General features: G+C 40.9%; 1 protein-coding gene and 1 long non-coding RNA gene across 33 annotated transcripts in view; one reads left to right on the top strand and one right to left on the bottom strand.

The window, feature by feature from the left end:
• The window catches only part of LOC127516447 (B-cadherin-like), a 133,631-nt gene that overhangs the window by 93,527 nt on the left and 14,135 nt on the right, over nucleotides 1-25,969 (top strand). For 12 of the 32 annotated variants that reach the window (XM_051901086.1, XM_051901085.1, XM_051901061.1 and 9 more), the window contains 11 exons: nucleotides 26-170; nucleotides 306-478; nucleotides 563-691; nucleotides 1,725-1,910; nucleotides 1,995-2,239; nucleotides 2,657-2,799; nucleotides 2,876-3,100; nucleotides 3,209-3,427; nucleotides 3,726-3,856; nucleotides 9,331-9,474; nucleotides 9,570-10,078. The exons of 2 other annotated variants lie outside the window; for them this stretch is intronic. In XM_051901086.1, coding sequence (XP_051757046.1) covers nucleotides 26-170; nucleotides 306-478; nucleotides 563-691; nucleotides 1,725-1,910; nucleotides 1,995-2,239; nucleotides 2,657-2,799; nucleotides 2,876-3,100; nucleotides 3,209-3,427; nucleotides 3,726-3,856; nucleotides 9,331-9,474; nucleotides 9,570-9,776 — 1,947 coding nt within the window. In that variant the 3' untranslated portion in view covers nucleotides 9,777-10,078. Of the gene's footprint in view, nucleotides 1-25; nucleotides 171-305; nucleotides 479-562; nucleotides 692-1,582; nucleotides 1,608-1,724; nucleotides 1,911-1,994; nucleotides 2,240-2,656; nucleotides 2,800-2,875; nucleotides 3,101-3,208; nucleotides 3,428-3,725; nucleotides 3,857-9,330; nucleotides 9,475-9,569; nucleotides 10,079-15,651; nucleotides 15,817-24,654; nucleotides 24,670-24,909; nucleotides 25,166-25,272; nucleotides 25,388-25,969 lie in introns of those variants that run through there. 18 more of the 32 variants (XM_051901059.1, XM_051901080.1, XM_051901072.1 and 15 more) reach the window with 12 other exon arrangements.
• The window catches only part of LOC127516477 (uncharacterized), a 30,799-nt gene continuing 13,389 nt past the window's right edge, over nucleotides 8,560-25,969 (bottom strand). The window contains exon 2 of the long non-coding RNA XR_007930996.1: nucleotides 8,560-9,184. This is a non-coding gene — a long non-coding RNA (uncharacterized LOC127516477). The remainder of the gene's footprint in view (nucleotides 9,185-25,969) is intronic.

Raw genomic sequence — 25,969 nt, 5'->3', positions numbered from 1 at the left:
CCCGTATTTCTTCTCCTGTCTTTAGCTTATAGCTCATGCTACTGGAGTTGATGTGAATGTAGCAGAAAAGCCAATGGAAATTATTGTAAATGTGCTGGACCAAAATGATAATCATCCTGTTTTTACACAAAATCCATTCAATGGAAATGTTCCTGAAGCTGCTGATAGAGGTAGGTGTATGGTACAGTTTCTCAGTGAAATAGTTTTTAGCATTTTTTTTTTTTTTTTTTTTTTTTTTTCTTGCTTTCCAAATTGTCTCTTCAGCTCGTACCACCTAATCAGTCTTTATTCTTCTCTCACTGAAGGTCATGAGTTTATGACAGTCACAGCCACTGATGCAGATGATCCAGAGACTGACAATGGTGTGATCAGTTACTCAATTGTCAAGCAAGATCCAGAATTGCCAAAACCAAACATGTTTGAAATCAACTCTGTTACTGGAGGAATTCGTGTGAATTCTTTAGGCTTGGACAGAGAGGTGAGAAATCTGATGAATGGATCTCACAGTGATGAAGAATGATTTCATGTAAACAAACTCACCTGAAAACATCTTCCCTTTCAGAAATGGTCCAAATACACTTTGACAGTTGTGGCTACTGACATGGAAGGAAAGGGTTATCCAACCACTGGCACAGCTGTTATTACTGTGACTGACAGCAATGATAACGCACCTCAGTTTGAGGAAACCTCGGTAATGTGTATTGATATATTCAGAAAGTTATAATATACAGGGGTGCACATAACTTTTTTTTGGTCTGGTTCTCAAGGGAGAACCTGGAGATGTTGCTTGGTACTCACACTTTATGCGACACACTTATCCTAAAAGCTGTCCTCATCACTTTCCTCCTGACTGCTCTCCTCACTGTCTTCTTTTCTCTCGAACATGGTAGATGATGATGATTTTTTATTTTATGTTATTTTACTAAAATTAATGGCAGACAACAGCAAGAATATTAGGCTGCTGTCACTTGAAAGCACGGACCTAATAACTGACACACTTCCGGTTTCTTTCTCAACTGTTCACTTATGACATAACCGAGAGAATACTTGCCGAGACGGGTATTTTGACATGAATTTGTGTGTCTGTGTCTGTTCAAGTAAACACGAAAGAGGAATAGACCCTTTTCACATTTCTGGGTTTCTCAGAAGCGGAAGTCGTCATGGTTAGGTTAACTTTTATAGCGGTGAATGAGAGAGTTCATTAAATATATTTTTTGTTTCCATTTGCACAAATAGCAAAAGAAAAACTCCACAATTGTGTTTTCACAACTTTCAAAAAGAGGAAAAAATAGAGAGCGATTGATAAGGGCAGTCAGAAGAGAGAAAGATGTCATTTTTACTGTCACTCCAATAGCCGCTGTATTAGAAACATCCTCAAAGCAGCGTTTCAGGATTGTGAGGCTGTGCGCACAGATAACAGCTCGCGAGTTATCTAGTTTGATTAACTGCGATCCGTTGCACACCTAATAATTAAAGAACACACTTATCATCATGATTGCTATCTTACCAGAGATGGAGAAAAATCCTACTCCAGTAAGTAAACGTGTCCCTGTGAACCGGTCCTCAAAGAAGTTGGTACTCAAAAGCGCTTCCCTCCATGTTTTCTGGTACGCATTGTTTATTTTTGCCACGCATGCGTACCTGCGTACCACTTATGTGCACCCCTGATAATATAAGCGTTTTAATTTTAATACTTGTACGCACCATACATCTCTTTGTTTTAGCAAACTGTATCTGTTCCAGAGAATAAAGTAGGGGCTGTAGTGGCCAAACTTACAGTTACTGATGAAGATGAAGAGGGATCTCCCGCCTGGTCAACCAAATATCGGATTATTAGCGGTGACAAGGGTGGGTTTTTCAGTGTCAGTACTGGACCCAGCCGGCTAGAGGGCATCATCACCACTGCAAAGGTACTGTGTGTTGCTCATGTGTTTGCACAGGCGATTGGTTGTGATGATTTAACTTTAGTAAAAGACACTTTCTTTTCCATTCAGCCTCTGGACTTTGAGAAGAACAAGCAATACATTCTGTCTGTGATTGTTGAGAACGATGATCCATTCGTCGGTGCTTTGGTCACTTCCACTGCCACAGTCACGGTGAATGTAGAAGATGTGAATGAGCCTCCAGAGTTTAATCCAAAGGAGAAGGTTATTTACAAACCTGAAGATTCACCGGTTGATTCTGAATTGGTTACTTATACAGCCACTGATCCAGACATTGGAAACCCACAGAAAATAATGTAAGAAATGTTGCAAGTTTTTTTTGTTTGTTTTTTTCCTCCCAGACAATCTAATCACCAAAATTGTATTATTCCATTTAAAGATTTTGGCTGATTTCTTTAGAGATTCAGATCTTGTAACTAACAAAAAATTGCATAGATTTGCATGGAAGGACTTCATGAATTCCGTTGTTGTTGTTGTTGTTGTTGTTGTTGCTCACTTGTAACCACTGAGAACTATCTCAGCAACTGTCTAGCCGCTACCTATCAAGGCCGATATCCCTTCCAATATCAAACCTCTTCTACACAGAATTCAAACTACAGCATGCCTGTATATCTTGTGAACTTCAAATTATTATAAACTTCCAGGCAAGACTTAATTACGTTGTTCTTGCTGAACATTTCTAGTTGTAACCTGTATGTTTTGGTTCCTTCCAGGTATAAAATTGTCAGTGATCCTGAAGGCTGGCTGAGTGTAAATCAAGACACTGGACTGATTAAAGTCAGGAAACTTATGGATAGAGAATCTTCCAGTGTCAAAGATGGCAAATACAGAGCTATCATTTTGGCTGTGGATGATGGTAATTTGTTTTTTATTTTTTAAGAGAAGAAATCATGCTAGCATAGCCTTTTTCTAATGTCTGTGCTTGTGTTCAGGTGATGCTCCAGCGACAGGCACTGGAACCCTGATAATTGAGTTGTCGGATGTAAATGACAACGCTCCTGTCATTAATGAAGGGAATATAAAGATTTGCAATCGTGGTTCAGCCCCAGTGCTTCTCTCTATAACAGACAAAGATGGACCTCCTTATGCTGGTCCCTTTACTGTTGAGACCCAAGGAGAAACCAGTGAAAATTGGTCCGCCACGATGAATGAAACATGTGAGTAATTACTAATGTTTTAAGGAGAAATTAATCTCATACGTTACATGTTGAAATATCTGGCTGGCTTGGTATACATGTCTAACTATTATAATGTGCCCATTTTAGCAACCGGTGTCGTTCTGAAACCAAAGTCTACATTAAAAGAGGGTGAATACAATGTTGTCCTGAGAGTTTTTGATCACCAGAGACTCTCTCAGGAAAACACCATTCAAGCAACTGTGTGTGACTGTGAAGGAGTTGTTGACCAATGTAACAACGAGAAGATAGCAGGAATACCACTACCTGGAGTTCTTGGAATCTTGGGAGCAATCTTGCTTCTGCTATGTATGTAATTTCTCCCATGCATTTATATGTGTGTCTGTGTATGTAGTTGGTCTTCCAGATTTTGTATGCCTACAGAAAGTTTAATGTACATACTTTATACTGCAGAAAAGGGGTCACATGCACCTAACCCGTGTCACATGCTACTAAGCCATTTCACTCTTTGAATTGAACTCCTGCCATAAGATTAATAGCAATCCAATTTTCCTTGATCTTTTTAGAGTCCCTTTTTGATCTTTCTTAGTTCATTATTTGTACTGCTGAGTTCTTTAGGGTAAATAAGTTGTTCCTTATACTACAGTGCTCGCCCTTCTTCTGCTCTTGTTCCTGAGGAGGAAACGTAGCACCAAAAAAGAACCTCTCCTTCCTGAAGATGATGTAAGGGACAACATCTACTATTATGATGAGGAAGGCGGTGGAGAAGATGATCAGGTTGGTTTTAATTTGAAAAAAAAAAAAAACTTAAGGGATTTGTGTTTTTCACGGCTGAATTAATTTGTGTTTGTTTGGTAATTTTAAAACTGAATATTAACAGATAAACTTGCCGTTACTTGGCTTTTGCACAAGCGACATGTCTTTTTGCTGTATAAGCATTTGTGAAGCTCTAAAATAATGGGGTGACCTACTTGCCCTCGGAAAGCTCTTATGGGACTTTATTCAAGGTCCAGTGATTCACTCCCTGAGTCGCTGTGGTGCTCGCACTACACAAGGTTCAGGGTCCCTGTGGGTCCTTAAAAGGTCATAGACTTAAATTCAATTGTATCAAATACAAAGTCTTGTACAACTAGTACCAAGATATATAAATGGTACAAGAAACGACTTGATTATTTCAGGAGATATTAAATTGGGAACAGAAAAAGGAATCGTGATGTAACTTAATGCAACTGCTTATTAAACTTCAAAAGACTATGATTTAATTGTAAATTTGAGTGCTGCACGTTTCAAAGTAAGTTTTCAGAAGTTCGCCTGCCCTTCCAGTCTTAAGTTAATGGCAAATTAACTTGATTTGCTGAGCCTTGGCTCGAGCTCTGAGCACAACTAAAGGTTCTACGGGGCTTTTCACAGTGCATTTAACCTTGGGTTATCGTTGTTCTAAACACCGCTTTTAACCCTGGGTAAAGGAACATTTCACACTTTAGAAGCAGGGTTAGCGCTGCATTTTACCTGGGGTTATGAAACCCTGCTCTGGAGCAGGGTTAGCACCGCTTTCACGGTGTTAACCCCGCATTGCAGTGCCAAACTTGTACAGTATGAAATGATGTGGTGTTAGAATGTTACAGCCAGACGCTTGGCAAAAGAGATGTGGAGGTGGAGGAATGCTGGAAGAATTGCCACTGGGACGGCACAATGACTACTGCCTATACACTGAGCCCAAACTTTAACCACCTGCCTAATAAGCTGCTGTTCTTCCGTTTGCTGCCAAAACAGTGGACTCCACAAAACTTCTGAAGGTGTCCTGTAGTATCTGGCACCAAGACATTAGCAGCAGATCCTTCAAGTCTTATATGTTGCGAGGTAGAGTCACCGTGGATTGAACTTGTTGGTCCAGCACATGAATGAGGCATTTATATAGCGCTTGACTATGTACTATTGTACACCCAAAGTGCTTTACAATCATATCAGGGGTCTCTTCTCAACCACCAGTGTGCAGCATCCACTTGGATGATGTGACTGCAGCCACAGTACAACGGTGCCGGTGCTCTGACCACATGGCAGCTTTAGGTGGAGGGGAGTGAGCCAATTCAGGGGATGGGGATTATTAGGAGACCATGATTGATAAGGGCCAATGGAGAGAATTTGGCCAGGATTCCCGGTTTACACCCCTACTCTTTGAGAAGTGCCATGGGATTTGCCACATCCCACAGATGCTCAATTAAATTGAGGTCTGGGGAATTTGAAGGCCAGGGCAACACCTTGAACTCTTCATGTTCCTCAAATTATTTCTGAACAATGTGTGCTGTGCATTATCCTGCCGACGGATGCCTCTTCCACCAAGGAACACCACTGTCTTGGAGGGGTGTACCTGGTCTGCAACAATGTTTAGGTAGGTGGTAGGGATGGAGAAATGAAGCGTCTTGAATCTTCAAAGCTTTTCTCTGATTGTTTCCGGGAAAGAATTGTATTTTAAACAGTGCCATCTTGTGGCATGTCAAATTTACAGCAGCCATAATCCTGAGAGCGCAGCTCTGTTGTTTTATCCATTAAGCACAAATAAAAGCCTGAGAACACTAAGATTTTTGATAATATAGTTCACATATTAAAGGTGCAGCAGGTGTTCTGGGAAAATGCAAACTTTAGCCTGCTAGCATTGAAAGTGTACGTCCCACCCTCCCTGCAAATCGCTGTCCAAAACCACGCCTCCTCAAAACATGAACGCGCACAGTCCAGAAGCGAGACGACCAGAGACAACATTATTGGATTATATAGTGTTATTCACCGGTGAGAAAATTTTACAGTACGGTCAGTGGTGTATAAAGTACTCGAAAACCATACTTAAAAGTATAGATATCTTACCGGAAAATGACTTTGGTTGAAGTTAAAGTCACTGTTTAGAATATTACTTGAGTAAAAGTTTTAAAGTATGTGATATTTTTTTGTACTGAAGTATTTTTTTGATATTAAACGTACTTAAGTATTGAAAGTAAAAGTACAAGTAAATGTAAAATACTAAAGGAGCAAAAAAATATTAAGAATTGTTCTATACACAGTTTGAGCAGCAAGATTGTGTTCAGTTTTAACTCTTTCTTACATTTTGTTTCTTTGAATTAAAAAAAAAATGGTTAAATGTTTATTGTAATTTTTAAATATAAAAAATACTAATATATTAATTATACATTGATCGTTCATGTTAATTGATAGTGCATTATAACTAATGTAAGAGACAACTTTAAAATGTAAATGTTGAAATTAACAATGAACAATATTTTTATTAACCTTATTTAATGTTACAAATGGACTCTTATTGAAAGTGTTACCATTTCATATAAATCCAAACAGTCATGCTTAAAAATTGCCATCTTTACACACAAAAGCATAGCATGGGTCTATTATATGTATACTTTCACACATTATTTGCGTCTATTTTAAAAAAACTTGATGATTATCTATTCAAAATGTATTACAGTGGCGATAAAAAAAGAACTGAAATCGAATGCATTTCTGATTTGTTGTTTCTGTCGCTGCATGATGAGGACACAGTTTAAATATGCAGCTTCGCTAGATAACGAATGCATAACAGCGAACAAATGGATATAAACTAATGCAAATGAATGGTAACAATCGTGACATTAAACAGTTGGTGTTTTTGTCACATTGTTTTAACCGCTTGAGGTACTGCTAATGTTAGAATCCTCTCAGCCTCGACGGCAAACATACTACTGTTCCCCACTAATGCAGCATCTAGTCAACAAACTAATTACTTTATAATGATTTGAAAACATGTACTGTAGTGTACACTGTATAACATACCGTTTTGTTGTCCGTTTTAAATCCGTTTTTGAAGTGTCGCACTCTGTGCAGCGCGTAGCCTCACGTCACGTGTCAAAACAAACTCCACGAGGCATCAGTAGTTTTTTAGTCAGTTTTTATTTCGCCTCTAGAGGTCGCTCTTGTACTGTATAATGACAGCGCACTCTTTCTCAGCCGCTCCAGCAACGTCAGCAATGTCAGAATATCAAGTGAAGGGACGATACAAAACTAGCTTTCGTACTAAGGACGGCACGCACAACACACTCAGGGACGCTGAGGGTATTTTAATTGGAGGAAACAAGACGTTTCACTCATTGTTTGCAGCAAGACTCAAATGGTCGAATCATCTGGTGGTGGTGGCCTTACGAATCCATGCACCAAAGGTGTGGATGTTGTAGTTTGCTCGTAACTTTGAAAACATAACAATAGTTTCTGATTAGAAGCTGGGTGCTGCTGTCATTGAGCTAATTTGTAAAGGTACACAAACTGCATAAGCTACATTGTGTTACTATCAAAACACATCAAAATCTAATCATACCATGGACCTGCCTGTCCAAAAGAAATACTGCAACCATGGCATCATCTTTCAGACCCTTTGACTCCCACAGTTGTCTCCATCATATAGCTCTTTTATGATCTAGCCTTTTTTTATTATATCCCTTTTTAAGACTGTCTGTCTTTGGTTGATACATTTCCAGCCTTTCAACGGTGGACATATAGGCAAAAAGATTGGTCTGTGGCTACGCAGCCCCATACGCAGCACAGTCCAATGCACTGTGTTGACACCTTCCTCCCATAACATTACATTTTTTTTTGTGGGACTTGTGCCACAGTAGGCCTTCTGTTGGCTCAGACCATTGGGGATAGCCTTCATTGCCCTCGTGCATCAATGAGCTTTGGGTGCCTGACACCCTGTCGCCGGTTTGTCCCTCCTCGGACCAGTTGGTAAATTCTCACCACTGCTGACCGGGAGCAACACACAAGCTTTGCCGTTTCAGAGATGCTCTGAACTAGTCGCCTTGCCATAACATTTTGGCCCATGTCAAATTCAAGGTCTTTATTCTTGCCCATTTCTCCTGCATCCAACACATTGAATATGAGAACTGATTGTTTGCTTACCATCTTATCTACCCAGACATTAATATGTGGCCTTGTTAGGAGATGATCAGTCATATTCACTTCACATGTGACTGGTCATAAAGTTTTGGCTCATCAGTGTAAGCTCATAATGATGACGGGAATGATTAGGCTCCCCCCAAGCCTATGTTTGGAACTTCGATTATGCCAGGAGATTGCCGAATTTTGATTTGTCTCTTTTCTTAAGAAATGGATTAAAGGCTGAAATGTTAGGTTTACTATTTTATGAAACTGTCTTTGGAGAAACCTCACCCTGCCCATATGGTCTTGTTGTTGCGTCACACACACATGCTACAAAATAATGTGGTGATAATGGCAAAGAGGTTCGGCAATGAGCTCTCTGATTCGGCTGTGATCTGGGGGTTTTGTCACAGAGCTTGGAAGTTTGTCTGCAACGGCAAAATCCAACCAAACATCATGTGTGAGGTCGCCTTAAGGTTGACTGAAGTGATGCAGACAATCTATAGCTGTGCATTTAATAGGTTCTGACAAAATGTTAATTGCTCCAGTCTGTTTAGAAAATGTTTAACTTTTTTTTTTTTTTTTTTTTTTTAATCAGGTTGAATAAATGATTCAATGACTCACTCAAAAAACTTAACTTGTTTCATTACTGTATGAATCTGAGTTTTGAATGAATGATTCCATTACATTTAAGTCACTTTTTGCCACCTACTGGTGTAACGATGTAGTTGATAGTTATTGGTAGTGTCAAGTTACTTTAAAAAGGTGATAACTATTTTGATAGCTACCATAGACATCAGTGTTTATATCCGAACTATAAACGTTTATCCTAGTACTTCTGTGATTAATTTGAATGATTGTAAGACAGAAATAATGATACTGTGTGGTTGAAAAGACTTTGTGAATCTACCTATACATGACAACTGCTCTCTCTGGGATCAGAACTCAGATCTGAATGTTCACTGATCGTACTTGTCAAAGTTTTAATTTACCTGTCAATTAAGAATAAGATAATTGGGTGTTTGAATCAAGATCGCAATCTCTTAATGATTAACCGTGCAGCTGTAGTTTGTAGTAGTTGCAATGCTCCACTTGCAGTGACTCTTGTCTAATGAATGGGCATTATAAAAGGAAATAACTTGGTAAACCAGAAGTCAACAGGACGGGACAGGAGTGTGAATGCTTGCTGCATACCTGCTGTTGCAATTACGCTGATGTTGATGTGCTGTGAATGCAAGGTGTGTGAATGTGATTACATGCTGACCAACTGTCTGCTGTTATGTAGTAGATGGTTTCCTGTTTGCAGTTCTTTTTAAATATCAAACACCCTTTCTGCACAGGACTATGATCTGAGTGTGTTGCATCGAGGCTTAGACAACAGACCTGAAGTGTTCAGAAACGATGTGGCACCCACTTTCATGATAGCACCTCAGTATAGACCTCGACCAGCCAACCCTGAGGAGATTGGCACATTCATTGATGATGTAAGTGGTTGTTACTTTGTTAAACATCAATTAAGAGAATTCCTTTTTTAAAGCCAGGTTTAAGTATGACAGTAACACAATTCTTTGTACCTTAGAATCTGAATGCTGCAGATAACGACCCCACAGCGCCCCCCTACGACTCCCTCCTGGTGTTCGACTATGAAGGAGGCGGCTCAGATGCCGGTTCGCTCAGCTCCATCAACTCTTCTAGCTCAGGACATGACCAAGACTACGACTTCCTCAATGACTGGGGCCCACGCTTCAAGAAGCTGGCAGACATGTTTGGAGGAGAAGAGGATTAAGACTTTTTGGTTTTTGTTCATTTCACATTGATGGTTTAAAAGTGCAAAATATGAGAATTTTATACTTCACTTTATGGTCTGGTGATTTAATATTATGTTTAAAGTTGGAACAGATAAAAATGAAAAGCACTGATTTTTCAAGAATTTTTTGTATGATATTTGCAGGTCTCTATTTCTGTCCTTTTCCCCTCAGCTGCAAGGTTGTTAATGTATGTTTTTATTTCTTTTATATAGTTATATGCTTGTTGCAGCATTACATTTTTACACTGCATTTGCATATTTTATTAAACAAATTACTTTTACTGTTTTTGTTTCCAAGTGTGTTACAGAGAGAACACTTCACACACAACCATGGTCAAATGAATATTTTTAAAGTCTGCATGAAATGGTTGTGACCAACTTTATCGTATTTGTCACTAATTTCTGGGTGAAACTGTGGTAACACTTTATTTTATGGTATCGTTGTTATACATGATCTCTAGAGCCAAATTACGTGTTTTCTGGAGTGACGAATCACGCTTCTCTGTCTGGCAATCCGATGGACGAGTCTGGGTTTGGCGGTTGCCAGGAGAACGGTACTTGCCTGACTGCATTGTGCCAAGTGTAAAGTTTGGTGGAGGGGGATTATTGTGTGGGGTTGTTTTTCAGGGGTTGGGCTTGGCCCCTTAGTTCCAGTGAAAGGAACTCTTAATGCTTCAGCATACCAAGACATTTTGGAAAATTTCATGCTTCCAACTTTGTGGGAACAGTTTGGGGATGGCCCCTTCCTGTTCCAACATGACTGCGCACCAGTGCACAAAGCAAGGTCCATAAAGACATGGATGAGCGAGTTTGGTGTGGAGGAACTTGACTGGCCTGCACAGAGTCCTGACCTCAACCCGACAGAACACCTTTGGGATGAATTAGAGCGGAGACTGCGAGCCAGGCCTTCTCGCCAACATCACTGCCTGACCTCACAAATGCGCTTCTTGAAGAATGGTCAAAAATTCCCATAAACACACTCCTAAACCTTGTGGAAAGCCTTCCCAGAAGAGTTGAAGCTGTTATAGCTGCAAAGGGTGGGCCAACTCCATATTAAACCCTACGGATTAAGAATGGGATGTCATTAAAGTTCATGTGCACGTAAAGGCAGGCGTCCCAAAACTTTGCCAATATAGTGTGTGTGTGTGTGTGTGTATAATATATATATATATATATATATATATATATATAACAGAACATTGCCCAAAGCATCACACTGCCTCCGCTGGCTTGCCTTCTTCCCATAGTGCATCCTGGTGCCATGTGTTTTCCCCAGGTGTGTGACGCACACACACCCGTCCATCCATGTGATGTAAAAGAAAATCTGATTCATCAGACCAGGCCACCTTCTTCCATTGCTCCGTGGTCCAGTTCTGATGCTCACGTGCCCACTGTTGGCTCTTTCGGCGGTGGACAGGGGTCAGCATGGGCACCCTGACTGGTCTGCATCTATGCAGCTCCATACGCAACACACTGCGATGCACTGTGTATTCTGACACCTTTCTATCAGAACCAGCATTAACTTCGTGAGCAATTTGAGCTACAGTAGCTCGTCTGTCGGACCACACGGGCCAGCCTTCGCTCCCCACCTTGGCCGCCCGTGACCCTGTCGCCGGTTCACTACTGTTCCTTCCTTGGAGCACTTTTGATAGATACTGACCACTGCAGACCGGGAACACCCCACAAGAGCTGCAGTTTTGGAGATAAAACCCATGACGCCTTGTATCTGAACAAGATGTCCAGGACTCTTACAGAAAATCAGGCCCACAACAATAAAGATCCAGCAGTATATTTAACTGTGGACATGGGGTACTTTTCTATAAATGTGTGCACCAAACACATCTTGAGTGTTTGATGCTAACAAGTACATTTTTAGTTTTATCTGCCCATAGAACCCAGTTAAGTTTGCCGATCCAGTCGTGTCTGAGAGCTGAATATGCTGGAGTTTGTTTCTGGATGAGAGCAGAATCTTTTTCTTGAAACTCTCCCAAACATGTGGTGATGAAGGTGCAGTTTGATATTTTTTTAGGGTTTCTGACCCCAAGGCTTAACTATTTTCTGCAATTCTCCAGCTGTGATCCTTGGAGAGTCTTTGGCCACTCAAACTCTCCTCCTCACCGCGCATTAGGACGATTTAGACACACGTCCTCTTCCAGGCAGATTTGTAACATATTTAGTTGATTGGAACTTCTTAATTATTGCCCTGATGGTGGAAATGGGAATTTTCAATGCTTTAGCTATTTTCTTACAGCCACTTTCTATTTTGTGAAGCTCAACAATCTTTTGCTGCATATCAGTAATATATACTTAGGTTTTACTCGTTGTGATGAATGATTACGGGAATTTGGCCTTTGTGTTTCCTCATGTTTATACTCCTGTGAAACAGGAAGTCATGGCTGGACAATTTCATGTTCTTAGTCACCCTGGTGTGCTAAAGCTTACCCAATACCAAAATCATGGATCTTTCTGATCTTATTTACAAATGCTTAATCACAGCATGTCAGAAATGAAGATCTACTGCAATAACATTTATTTATAAAGCACATTTAAACACAATATAGATTTATCCAAATTGCTGTACAGAGTACAAAGCATCTACACAATTAAAAAAAAATTACGTTCTCAAAAGCTAAAGAATAAAAAATACGATTTAACAGGAGATTTTAAAATGTCCAGTGAAAGAGAGACCATTCCAAACCTTGGCCCAGCCACAGAAAAGGCCTGATCACCCTTTGATTTGTAGTTTACAGTTTACAGTTTTTCTTTACAGATATCGCTCAAATACCGATAAAACAGCTCATTTCAAGTATGGGTAGATATATATTTACAAATGCTGTATTTTACGAACGCATGAACATATTGTTACGAAACTCGGTATGGGTCATCGACACGATGCCCCGAAGGAGTCTGAGAAGATTCAGACCAGCGCCACCTAGTGGTGAAAAAAATATTTACATGCTTATAACTTTGGATGTGGTTGACTTATTTTCACGGGATATTATTTCCAATGATACCGAACTTGCTAGGTTTGTTTCACCTTATGGTTAGTGCAACGTTGTGATTTAGCGTTTAAACAACTTTCGCGAATATCTTCGAAACCGTTTCCTACCACCGTAGGAAAATCGAAAACATAGGTCGTTGATAATAAGCTAATGGCCAAATGTCAAAATTTTGATAGTAAATGACAAAAAGATGCAATCAAAGTCAGTTTTGAGTATTTTTTATGTGTTCATACATATACATGTCTATAACTCTTAAATGAAATGAGATATTTTCACCAAATTTGACACGCTTATGTATAAGGGGAACTCTGAGGACAAAAACAAGTGGTGGGACTGCGCCACTCTAACTACAGTATGTTGGTCTGACTGACTTTGCAGCGTCTTTGTCTCAGTTGCTCTCATAGTCCATTATGAGAAACATGACGTGGTGTCAGAAGTAGTGACTCTGCAGTACAATGAGGATGTAAACAGGTGCTGAATGAAGGATTCCTGATGCAAACAAATGAATGGCACATCAGTGAAGTAAGTCTGTGTTTGTTTAGAGAAGGATAAACAGACTAAATGGAACAATTTAAGCCACAATTGCCTGTAAAACTCTCAGGCAATATCGCAGAGAATTGGTGGAGGTGGGAGCAAAGATTTTTATTGTATATGACGGCAACTGGGACTGAAGAAAAAGATTTGTTTCACACAATAGGTGAAGAGGAATTGGAATTTTATAACTCTCACGATCGATTATGAAGATGAATAAAATCATACTATGCAAGCTATTTTGCAAGCTTTTAATAAACAGTACTGCAGGTCATCTGAATGGAGTGGATGTCAAGTTTGAACTCGACACAGGTGCCGAAGCAATTATGTTGTTAATGGAGATGTATGAAAAGATTCCTTCTGTATATCCGATGGAATCTACAAATACTGTGCTTGTGGCTTTTGGACAGAATAAAACCAGAAGGTACCATGTCAGGTACGCACACAAAAAAATTGGTTCTCCAGCAAAGACGGTGGTTAATATGTTCTTGTAAGCAGTGGGGTTGGCGGAGATGTGTAAAGTATTTTGCATAAATCTCTTTCTTCAGGGAGCAACAAAAGGTAAATGTTAGTGACTTTTTTTTTTCTTTATCACATCTTTTCTTTCCATATAATGAAAGAGAATGAAAGGCTGTGATTCTTGCCTAACATCTCCCTGCATGGAAAAAAAATCATATCAGTTTGAAACAGCATAAGGATGAGTAAATGATGATTGTATTTTAATATTTGGGGGTGAATTATCCCTTTAACAAACTGTAAAAAAATCTCTTGATGCACATGTGAGTACACTAATGGCACACTAGATGGCGATGTTGAATACAGTTGTAGACTCAACCTTTCTATCTCTATTGTACATTTGATTTGACATTTCTCTGACATTTAAAAATATTACATAGGTTTTTTTTTACATGGTCCACGTGGTTCCTGTTTTGTTAAACCTTCATTAACCCACTGGTTGCTGGACATATAATGACCATTACGCAAACTGCTACTATCAAATCTATTTCATTAATATTAGAGTCAAGACAGACAAAATTCATACCAGAAACGATTTGCTTGCAACACTCAATTATCTATTTATTATTTGCAGAAGGCATAGGCCTACATGCAACTTTATTTCTGGTTCCTGAAACGTTCTGCATGGGAACTTTAGTTTATGCTTCTAAAAGAAAAAAATAATAATAATAATAAAGAAAATGTTAAAAATTGGTTCCCAATAATGTTATCATTTACCATATATAACCCAACTGTAGAAATAGCCAACAACAAGCCAAGCTAAAAATATTTCTTTATAGTACATTATTTCCCTGTATTTCAGTCATCCTGTTGAATGAAAACAGTTATAAATCAAATCTGTATCCTCGTTATCTTCTCCTTCTGTTTTGTTTATGCATCACTGTAGCTGTTAAAATGCAGTACTGTCATGAAATATGTGCTGGATATGTTAAATGTTTTTGATCGATTGATAAATCGATCGATCGATAAATTGATCGATCGATCGATCGATCGATAGATAGATCAATAGATAGCAAATTGTCTGTCCACACCAGACGCGACAAAAATCAATCAAAAATCACAGCCAATCAGAAGCGCGTGTGGGCGGAGTCTCTCTGCAAACACACTGAATTCATAACGAAATGGATAAATATTAGGCATAATTCTAACATATTTAAAAAAATACACGCTGAGTGACTGAAACAGTCCTTGTCATAAAATACACTTGTTTGTTCACAGTTTGAGCGTTCTTGTTTAATTTATTTTCAAGGTCTGAAGTGAATTATCCATTGTCGTTTTCAGTACGACTATAAAAGACACACAAAATGAAATTCAAACTCACATTAGACGCTTTTAACATTAATTAAAGGACATAAACAGTACCAGAGATGATCATTGTCATACTTTGTATATTGTTGCTCCAGTCGCGAAGTAGAAACCGTTTGTAAAATGTCGTCGCGTGTCGCCGTCGCGGCTGGTTAGGACAAAAACTCTGAAACGTTTTATACCTTAAACGATTCACCACATTTTAAGCATTGACCGTGTTAGGATATGTTTTTATCATCGAGTTGTCTAGAGAGTGAGGGTGAAAAAAACAAAGATAATCTCTGGGGAAACACATGCCATATGTTTCATCACAAAGTCTGCTGTTTTGATCGCGCGCGTGCACCTGTTTGCCGCGGAATGTCTCGACAAACACGGCCCCGCCCTCCTACACTTGTCCTTTCATTCTGATTGGCCGAGCAAGATGTCCGTCCAGTTCTAGCCTGCACCTGACTCTCTCTTCTCTACTCGAGAATGTGGCGCAAAGACAACCTCCAAACATCAGCTATTTATTCAACACTCAACATCTCCCGCTTAAAGCTCGTGGTCAGAAGGCAAAAGTAGTTTCCTTTAAAAGACCCAAGGTACGATGCCAAGGTCTTTCTTGGTGAAGAAACACTTCACGAACAAGAAGCCTGACTATGGAGTGTTGGACTCAAAAAAACACGGTAAGTTATTTTCAGACAACCAACTCAAACTAAATGACTAAATAGAAGTTTCTCGTTTGTCAGGCTTGTTAAAGATGCTTGTTAACTGCTTATTTGTTTCACAGTTTGACTATTATTTATATTAGGCTATATCATTTCGATATGTGCATAGTAGTATAGATTCAAATATTTAACACATCTTTTGTTTTCGCATAAATCACATTTAATAATATAATTCACTTGTTTGGGTAAAATAAAAAGGTATGAATGAGGAGAAATATTTTGCATTAATGATTATAATTTAATAAAATTATGAATGTAACAATTAGTACAAATATTACAGTTTTACAAAAGTGTTAACGTGGACATTATGTTCTAATCTTAATGTCACTAGTGCAAAAAACTATAAATATATCTTAAAATTAATATTTCCTTATAGCTGAGACTTTTTAAAAGACTTTTTAAAAGTCTATTTTCTAGTTATTATGATGTAATTCAAACGGCATGCATGATAATTTTACAAGAATAAAAAAATGTTTCAGATATATAGTCTGTCACTGCTTAAAATGTGTCTCGATAGGCCTGTATGATCAGCTGCAGATGTTTTATACAGTCATGATGATGATGATGATGATGAGAGAAGGATGAAGATATGGGAGTTTAGCAGGTGCAGAATCTCTCACAAAAGAGCGGCTCATTGTGAGTCCTTACTTTTGGTTTGAAGAGTCCTGATAGAAAAGCCGAAGAGGGATAAACGTGTGTAGGAAACAAACTATTATTTAACAGTATATATTAGAGGGAGATTAGAAATAATAAACAGTGGAATAGACCTTATAATATCTATAAGAAAGAGTTATTTTTGCTTTTTTTGACAAAAGACTTGGGAAACCTGCATTTTGTTTTTACAAAGACTAAATGAATAAGGTTAACATTAATTAACTACATTAGTTAACATGAACTTCTAAAGCATTTGATAATCTTATCGATTTCACACGGACGGTCACTTGATCATATGGCAACGTGGGTATTCCCGTTCCCGCAGCGTTTTGACGCAGCTCAAGTTCCCTTGAAAGGGAATGTCTCGGTTACGTATGTAACCTTAGTTCCCTGAGTAGGGAACGAGACGCTGTGTCGCCCTGCCATACTCCCAGCATGCCCGTAAGCGACTTGCTTCAGTTTTCAAGAAGCTGAATGAATGGGTTTTCGGGTATGCTTTATAGTTTCCTGGTCAGTGACGTCACCCACCTATGACGTTCCGTCACTCAGTTGGACTGATTTCATACGTGCTTCACGGCGCAATCATGCAGAGGCGTTCCCACAGCACTTTGACGTAGTTCCTACTCAGGGAACTAAGGTTACATACGTAACCGAGATGTTCTCTCACCCGCAATTAATTCGTTAAATTAATAAATTCATTAGGGTCAGTACCCAGATTGCGTGGTGACATTGATACAATGTTGAGTTTTGATCCAAACCATCATTTTGGTTGAGATTGACATTTCAATGTTTAATGTATGTTGGATCAACATTGAAATTTTGATGAAAGTCAACAGCACACATGGGTGGAGACAAGTGATATTGAACTAACAGTGATTTGTAGTTGAAGACCACAAGATTCTGCAGGTCTGTATCTCTGCAGAACACTATGGGTGTTTCCCAACCAGTGGGGCGTTTTCAAACCACACATTTTTACCCGATTTGCTCTAATCCACTGGGGGCTTGGTTTGGGGTGGGCCTTCATAATTTTAGCAAGTCTGTTGAAAAATGGTTGAAAAACATCCATTGTAGTTTGAAATTGGCCACTAATTGGTAAACGCCCATTTTGTTTTTGCATGTGCACTTCTCAGTAGTCTAATCAATTCCTTCTCATTCGAGAGAAAACACAGGTGCATCCTATACAGTTGTGTGTTGTTTGTTGAACCACCTGACTTCTCTGGGTTTCAAACAATGGTGCATCTTTCTTATTATTTCTATGTTCTTTTGTTTGTTTGTTTGTTTTTTGTACTTGTTATTTGCATTTGATTTATTGTTACCGAATCTAATAAGATATCTTTATTTAAAAATGTTTGTTTGAATAAACCATCCATTTTCTAAATTCTTAAAAAGTGCATGCATCTTGCTTTAGTTATATTTATTAGGATATATTTATTTATTAGTGCAAGTGACATGAACTTGAGCAAGAATATCATACTTTACACATAGCCCATGTATTGCATCTATTACTCAATGCTTGCAGAGTACCTTGATTTATTTAATAGGAATGAAGGCAGATGAGGATGGACAATAAAAAAAAAAATGAGAAGCACCCTCTTGATAAATGTGACATTGATAATATATTGAGTTGTAGTCGATAGGATTATCACCTGACCTGGGACTTGATGCTATCCTGTGCCTTAACTCTGCTTGACCAGGTAATCATTCATATTCCTGAATCTGTATTAAATTTGAGGAATGTAACTAATCTCCATTCTGTTTAGCCTGTTTCCACTGAATCAAAAACAAAAAAAAAACTACACCTTGTGTTTGAGAATGTGACTGACATGGCTATTTTGTGATATTTAAACAGATTAAGTTCTACACAAGGTGAATCTACAGCTTTAAAGAAATTTTCATTAAAAGAAAATGTCTCAGGTTACGCATGTAACCATGATTCCCTGAGAGGGGAACGAGATGCTGCGTCACCATGGCAACGCTTTGGGGAATCCCTTCAGCGTAAGCGCTCCTGAAGACATGTACAACTAGTCCAATCGTGATTAGTGCAACGTCATCCCGTGACGTATGCCGGCGGAATGCGGAAGCTATAAAAGAGCCGTCAAACACAGCTGTTTCAGCTACTGATCTGAAGCAAGCGGTTGACAGGCATGCAGGAAGTATGGCAAGGGGACACAGCGTCTCGTTCCCCTCTCAGGGAACCATGGTTACATGCATAACCTGAGATGTTCCCTTTCGAGGGAACTCGCGCTGCGTCGCCATGGCAACGCTTTGGGGAATGAATACCCGCGTACCGCCATACTAACAAAATGCCTGTCCTGATGTGAAGCAGAAATGGCACAAACTAGGACATAAGAAATTGGGAACCGGGCGTGACCGATAGATCCAAACTATAGAATCTAATTAAGGTGTGTGGGGAAGACCAACCCGCCGCATCACAAATATCTTGGAGAGAGGCCCCCGACCATAGTGCACAGGACGATGCCATACTTCGAGTGGAATGGGCCCTAAGAGGCAGAGGTGAAGGCAACCTGCGCACCTCATATGCCCTGGAAATGGCCTCTACAATCCACCTGCTGATGGTAGGTTTAGTAGCCGGGCAACCCTTCTTTGGGGGCCCGAAGCATACTAACAACTGATCTGATTTTCTCCAATGAGAAGTCTTCCTGACATAACAGTGGAGAGCTCTGACTGCACAGAGCAATTGCAGCCTCTCGCGTTCAGCCGACGTTGGAGGAGGATGAAAGGCCTGGAGGACTGTGGACCTTGCCACATTAGTGGGTACCTTAGGTACGTAACCCGGTCTAGGGTGCAGGATAGCTTTGACGCCGCCAGGGGCAAACTCCAAGCAAGATGGAGCCACAGAGAGAGCTTGTAAGTCCCCAACTCTTTTGAGGGATGTAATAGCCAACAAAAATGTCAACTTAAGTGTGACAAATTTGTCAGGTGCTGTGTCCAATGACTCGAAGGGTGCCAAGGATAACCCTTCTAGAACGATAGTCAGGTCCCAGGAGGGAATTCTGACTTGAGCCGTAGGCCTCATCCTCAGAGCTCCACGGAGGAAACAAGTTATTAGATGGTGTCTCCCTAGGGATGTACCATCTAAAGGTGTGTGGAAGGCAGATATAGCCACCACATGCACCTTCAAAGTAGATGGTGTAAGACCAGCCGAAAAGCGGTCCTGGAGGAATTCCAGCACTGAAGCCACCGGGCAGTTAACTGGTTCGAGTTGATTCCTCCTACACCATATAGAAAATACCCTTCACTTGAGAGTATACAGTTTCCTCATGGAGGGAGCTCTAGAGTTAAGTATGGTCTCTACCACCTCAGCAGAGAGACCCTCATTTATGAGCTGGTCCCCCTCAGGGGCCAGACCCAAAGTTTCCACATCTCCGGCCAGGGGTGAAATATTGAGCCCTCGGCCTGAGTCAGGAGATCTCTCCTGACCGGAATCTCCCACGGGAGACCGTCGAGGAGAGCTATTATGTCAGAGAACCACACTCGGGCTGGCCAGCATGTGGCTACCAGGAACAGTCTGACCCCATCCTGCCGAACTCTCTTTAGAACTCCCGGGAGCAGAGCGATCAGGGGAAATGCGTACAGCCCCAGGGGGGCTGGATGAGCAAGGGAGAACCACAGAGGACAGTGCGAGTTCGCTTGGCTTGCGAAGAGATCCACCTGCGCCTGTCCAAACTTTCTCCATCTCGGGGTGCAGTCTCCACTCCCTGGGCCTCAGCCCCTGCCTCGACAGGACGCCGATGTCCTGGGATATACATTGCCCTCAGAGAGAGCAATTTTCCCTGACACCAAAGGAGGATCTGATGCGCCAGCTTGCACAAGGGGCGCGACCTCAGACCTCCCTGGTGATTTATATAGGCAACCACTGCTGTATTGTCTGTTCTGACTAGGACATGGTTGCCTCTGAGGTCTGGGAGAAAATGCCGCAAGGCTAGCCAAACTGCTAGCATCTCCTGGCAATTTATGTGCCTTGAAAGATGCTTTCGCTCCACAGACCATAGGTAGAGCGGCCTTCATTGACCGCCCCCCACCCTGAGCTGGATGCGTTTGTCGAAATTATCTTGCGATGACAGGACGCCCCCAACACAGGGCCCTGAGACAGGAACCAGTGTTTCTTCCATATGACCAAGGAACGAAGGCATCTGCGCGTTACCTTGATCGTACGAAATGGGTTGCCCCTCGGGGAAAACCCTCTGGTCCTAAGCCACCGCTGTAGGGGTCTCATGTACAACAGGCCAAAAGGTATCACGTTGGACGCTGCTGCCATGAGCCCCAACAGTCTCTGAAACTGTTTTACAGTGATGAGTTGGCCTAGCTTGATTCTGGACACCATTGCTAGAACCGACTCAATATGTGCAGGAGACAACTGTTAGCATGCTCTTTTTTGCATTCAGCCTCAGCCCCAGACGTTTCATATGGTCGAGCACAACATCTCGATGCTGTGCCGCCAGCTCTTGAGACTGAGCTAATACCAGCCAGTTGTCTATATAGTTAAGCACCCGAATTCCCTGAAGCCTGAGGGGTGCTAGAGCACCATCCATGCACTTTGTGAACGTGCGAGGAGAGAGAGCTAGGCCAAATGGAAGGACCTGATACTGGTACGCTATGCCCCCGAAAGCGAACCTCAGGAACTTCCTGTGTTCCCGGAAGGATGGAAATGTGGAAATACGCATCCTTTAAGTCTATCGTGACAAACCAGTCCTCGGACCTGATTTGACTCACGATGAGAGGCAACATCAGCACCTTGAACCAAAATCTCCTCAGAGAGCGGACGAAGATCTATAATAGGACATAATCCTCCATCTTTCTTCGGAGCTATAAAATACCGGCTGTAGAACCCGGTGTTTCTCTCTGGGGAGGGGACGATATCTATGGTCCCCTTCACCAGTAGAGACTGAACCTCCTCCTCCATCACTTGTGCCTGCTCGGGGCCCACCACCGTGTTCAAAACTCCGTTGAACCTGGGTGGGGGAGATCCGAACTGAAGTCTGTAGCCCTTGCTAAAAGGAAATTCACTAAGGGTACCAGCCTCTCGGGGCTGGCCCCAGCCACATTCGATGGAGCAGGTTTGGTGCCCTGAAGCGCGTCTGCGGCAGAGTTCAACCGATTTAAATTTTCTACAGGCCTCTCTATATATGGGCGGGGCTGCTCCTTGGCTGCAGCCCCCTAGGATTTGGATTTCAGCGGGATGAACCTCTGAAATGCTGCCGCCTGTTTTTTTGACTCCTGAAATCTCTTGACGACCGTAGAAATGGCGTCACCGAAGAGACCAGATGGCGACAGCGGGGCATCAAGGAGGAAAGTTCTGTCCCTCTCCTTAATGCCTGAGAGGTTCAACCAGAGGTGCCAATGAAGCTGCCATGGAGCGGCCGATGGCACGAGCCGTCTCCTTTGTGGCACGGAGAGGTAAATCAGTAGCCCAGATGGAGCTCTTTAATATCGTCGGGCCGCACCTCCTCAGCCTCATCCAATTCCCTCAGCAGGTCGACCTGATAGGCTTGTAAAAGTGCCATAGTGTGTAAACCGGCACCGGCCTGACCTGCTGCCATATACGCCTTGCCCACCAACGATGATGTAGTTTGGCATGGTTTGGTGGGCAGTGTCGGAGCTTTGAGGGACGACGCAGCATCAGGTGACAAATATGCCGCCAGGGTTTCCTCAACCCTGGGCATCGTCCCATAACCATTCTGTTTGAGCCCCACCAGAGATGAATAATGATGGACGGTTGGGCTCGAAAGCCTAGATGAATACGGCTTATTCCAGGATCTTGCCACCTCAGTGTGGAGATGGAAGAACGGCAAGCCCCGACGTGGAGATAGCTGTGCTGACTGGAGGAAGCGCTCATCAAGCTTGCTTTTACTGCGCTCCTCCTGTCTCCTGGCCGGCCAATCGATGTTTAATTTCGCCATGGCCCGAGAAACAAGCTCCTCATACTGTGGTGACTGGGCTGGCGAGTCACCCAAATCACTCATATCACAATCAATACTGAGAACATCCACCTCCTCAGAGGCGGATGGACTCAGCATTAATGGCTCGCACGGGGCGGAAGAAGCCGTGGAGCCGGCTTCCGGATCCTGGTGTTGAGTACTGGGCCCAGCGGTTGAGGGCTGAGAAAGGGCCGCAGTCGTTTTTTAACCCCCGCCGCCAGGTCCATCTGCGAACCCCACGACTGCAGACGCCGAGCTGCCTCAGCAGCCGCAGGACCTGAGCCACGAGGTACGCCAAACTGGCCACTTTCAGCAAACAAGGCCACCCAGGAGTGGAGCGATTTTAGAGGGAATGCTTCACACGCTGGGCAGTCAGCCTCAAAGGCTGATCGTGCATGCTCCGCTCCCATGCAGTAAACACAAAACTCATGTGCATCTCCCTCCGTTATGAAACGCTGGCAGGGAGGAATGCACGGTCTGAAGTTTTGCTTACTCCCTTCACTCGCCATTTCTAATAATATAATGTGTTTTTGCTACGGGACAAACAACACCAAATAAGACGGACAGAGACACAGAACGCTTGCTGAAGATCAGAGAGCTGAAACAGCTGTGTTTGACGACACTTTTATAGCTTCCGCATTCCGCCGGCATACGTCACGGGATGACGTTGCACCAATCACGATTGGACTAGTTGTACACGTCTTCAGGAGCGCTTACGCTGAAGGGATTCCCCAAAGCGTTGCCTTGGCGACGCAGCGCGAGCTCCCTCGAAAGGGAACCTAAGCGCTTTTATTATACAAGATAAACTTGTTACTTGAATGCTATGTAGTTTCACAGAAAATGAACTGAGATTTATGTAATGGCCATAGTTCAGAGGTGTTCATCATGCTCTCTTTTTCAGATTTCAGAGAACCCAAAGGAAAAGAGGCAGTAGTCTGATGCAAGCCAGATTTTGAAAACTTGAGCCATTGGACTACTTGTAGTAATGATGACATAAGACTTCTGAAAGTAATGTTATTTTTAAAGGTTGTAATGCTTTTGTCCTTTTTGCCCCACTCTTAAAGAATTCAATTTTCTCTCTCTTTGTTGTTGATTGTGTTAAACTGTCAAATAAAAGAAACTGACTCAACTGCTGGAAAGGTATCATTTATGTTTTAAAAGGTTTTCCCAAAACTTTGAAATGGTCAGAAATTTGTTGACGTACCATTGAAGTGTAGCTGAAATATTAATGTTGTTCAGAACATTATTTTATGTTGACTTTTCAGTTAAATCAACATCACATTAACATTGATCATACAATATTACTAATGATTATTTTTAATTTCAATATTGATTTAACAGCAGTGATGTAGAATCAACACCACAGTTTAATGTTGATTCACTTACGTTACCATTGATCATTTATGCTAATTTCAATATTGATTCAACAGCAGTGATGTATAATCAATCACAGTGTAATGCTGATTCAACAATATTACCATTGATAATTTTTCATTAATTCCAATCTTGATTCAACAGCTGTGATGTAGAATCAATCATAGTGTAATGTTGATTCAATAGCATTACCGTTGATTTTTTATTCACCATTGTTTCAACATTAAATGCGGCTGCAAACGTGATATTGAACCAACATCACTTCGTAATGTTGATTCAATGATATTATCATTGATTTTTTTTTTGTTGAAATCTCAACATTGTTTAAACATTAACTGAGGGTGCAAAAGTGATTTTGAAAAAATATCACTTTATAATGTTGAATCAATAATATTACCATTGATTTGAGGTTGAAATCTCAACATTGCTTCAACATTAACTGAGGGTGCAAAAGTGATACTGAAGCAACATCACTTTGTAACGTTAATTCAATGCATTTAGCATTGACGCATCAACACTGACTCAACATTGTTTCAAGGATTGCATGCAATCTGGGTAGTAGGCTATAATACAAAGCAAGCACTATAGACCTTGTTAGGGAGGTTATTATTGCGGCATTGTGTGGGAAGACTCTTGGAGAGTCATATCCGTTGTATCACCAATCTTGAAGTAAATCATCAGGATCACAAGGAATACCAATGAAATAAGTAAGCTGCCATGGAAGTTGTGCAATATGATTTACTGAAACCTAAGCTAAAATTGTTCATCACATGACCATTTTGTCAATGGTATTCATTGAGAATAGAAGCACTATTTGTATGAGCAGACTGCACTGACATACATGGTATTGTATTATTTTACTGTTTTCATTTTGTAGACAGTCTATAAACAATTTCCCTTTTAGTTTTATCAAACTTTAAATCCACGAGCAGATTCATCATTTGTTTTATCGATTTTAACATCAACAGCAGCAGACAGAGGAGGTGTCTAGGGGATTTTTCAGTGTGAAAAAGGCATGAAAGGAGTTGTTCAGTTCAGCAGCATGAGCAACATCCAAAATCTTTTTTTTTTTACCTGCGTGTAGGCCATACATACCCATATTTGGAAATGGTAATTACTAGATGGGCGAGGTCACCTGGCTGCTTACGTCAGAGCTCTCAACTACCTGCTGAAGATCATTTTCCTCAATTTGCGGCTGCTGAGAGGTTGGAAGGAAGAGATGCTCTACACTTGAAATACTTCAAAAGATTGGAAAGCTGAAGGATTTTGTGTGGATTTTATCGTGTCGAATGGCTTGTGTAAGGATTGTGGGATTAGGAGTGATCGTTTTTCTTTTTCAGGTAAGTTTTTGTTTTGTGGTGTCGAAAACCATTGCGCAGTTTCGATCATCAAAGGCTTCGGTTTGTTATAAAATGTTTTATTTGTTAAATTTTTTTTTTTAAACTAGGTATTTTCGTGTGGATATACGGAGGAGTCGACATGTACACCTGGGTTTGAGTCGGAGTTAGTCGTTTTTACAGTGCACAGAGATCACCTTCACAGGGGAAAGAGACTAGGAAGAGGTAAGTCTTCACAAATCTTACTACAATACTGAAGCGTTTTTAAAATGTTTTAACGCGAAGTACACTCTTTCAAAAATCCTATATGTGGTCTATGCTAATGCCTGCGATAAATCTGGTCTCCCCTCAAATTTAAATGTTGTGCCTCAAGTTTCGTCAAAAGTATAACTTTGTTTTACAGCACTTAATTTCGATTCTTCACCTTTACCCCTTTATTAGGTCTAGAGACTTTAACTTCGTAAAGATATTGGCAATTTTTTAATTATGTAGTCTCTGGTGTGACAAGGCAAATGTGGAGTTTTTATTTATTTGTGCAGGTTAAACTAATGTTTTTCTATTCCACTTAGGATTGAACCCCACAAATGTTGAATTAAATCACATTTTAGTTCTCTCATATGTCAGGAAGTGAGGTCAGGTGTTGAATTAAAGTCTCTATATAAATGTCATGCTTCAGTAAGTCTCTGCAGGTGTTGTGAAATTCAGATCTCATTCGGTGAGTTTCTGTGGGTGTGAAAACAGGAGAATAGGGTCAACAAATCATTTAAGATTTGTCACTTTCTTTTTTTCTTTTCAATCATTGAAATA

Source organism: Ctenopharyngodon idella, chromosome 7, assembly GCF_019924925.1.
Source record: "Ctenopharyngodon idella isolate HZGC_01 chromosome 7, HZGC01, whole genome shotgun sequence".
NCBI classification, from domain to species: Eukaryota; Metazoa; Chordata; class Actinopteri; order Cypriniformes; family Xenocyprididae; genus Ctenopharyngodon; species Ctenopharyngodon idella.
This window is presented reverse-complemented; position numbering and strand designations above follow the sequence as displayed.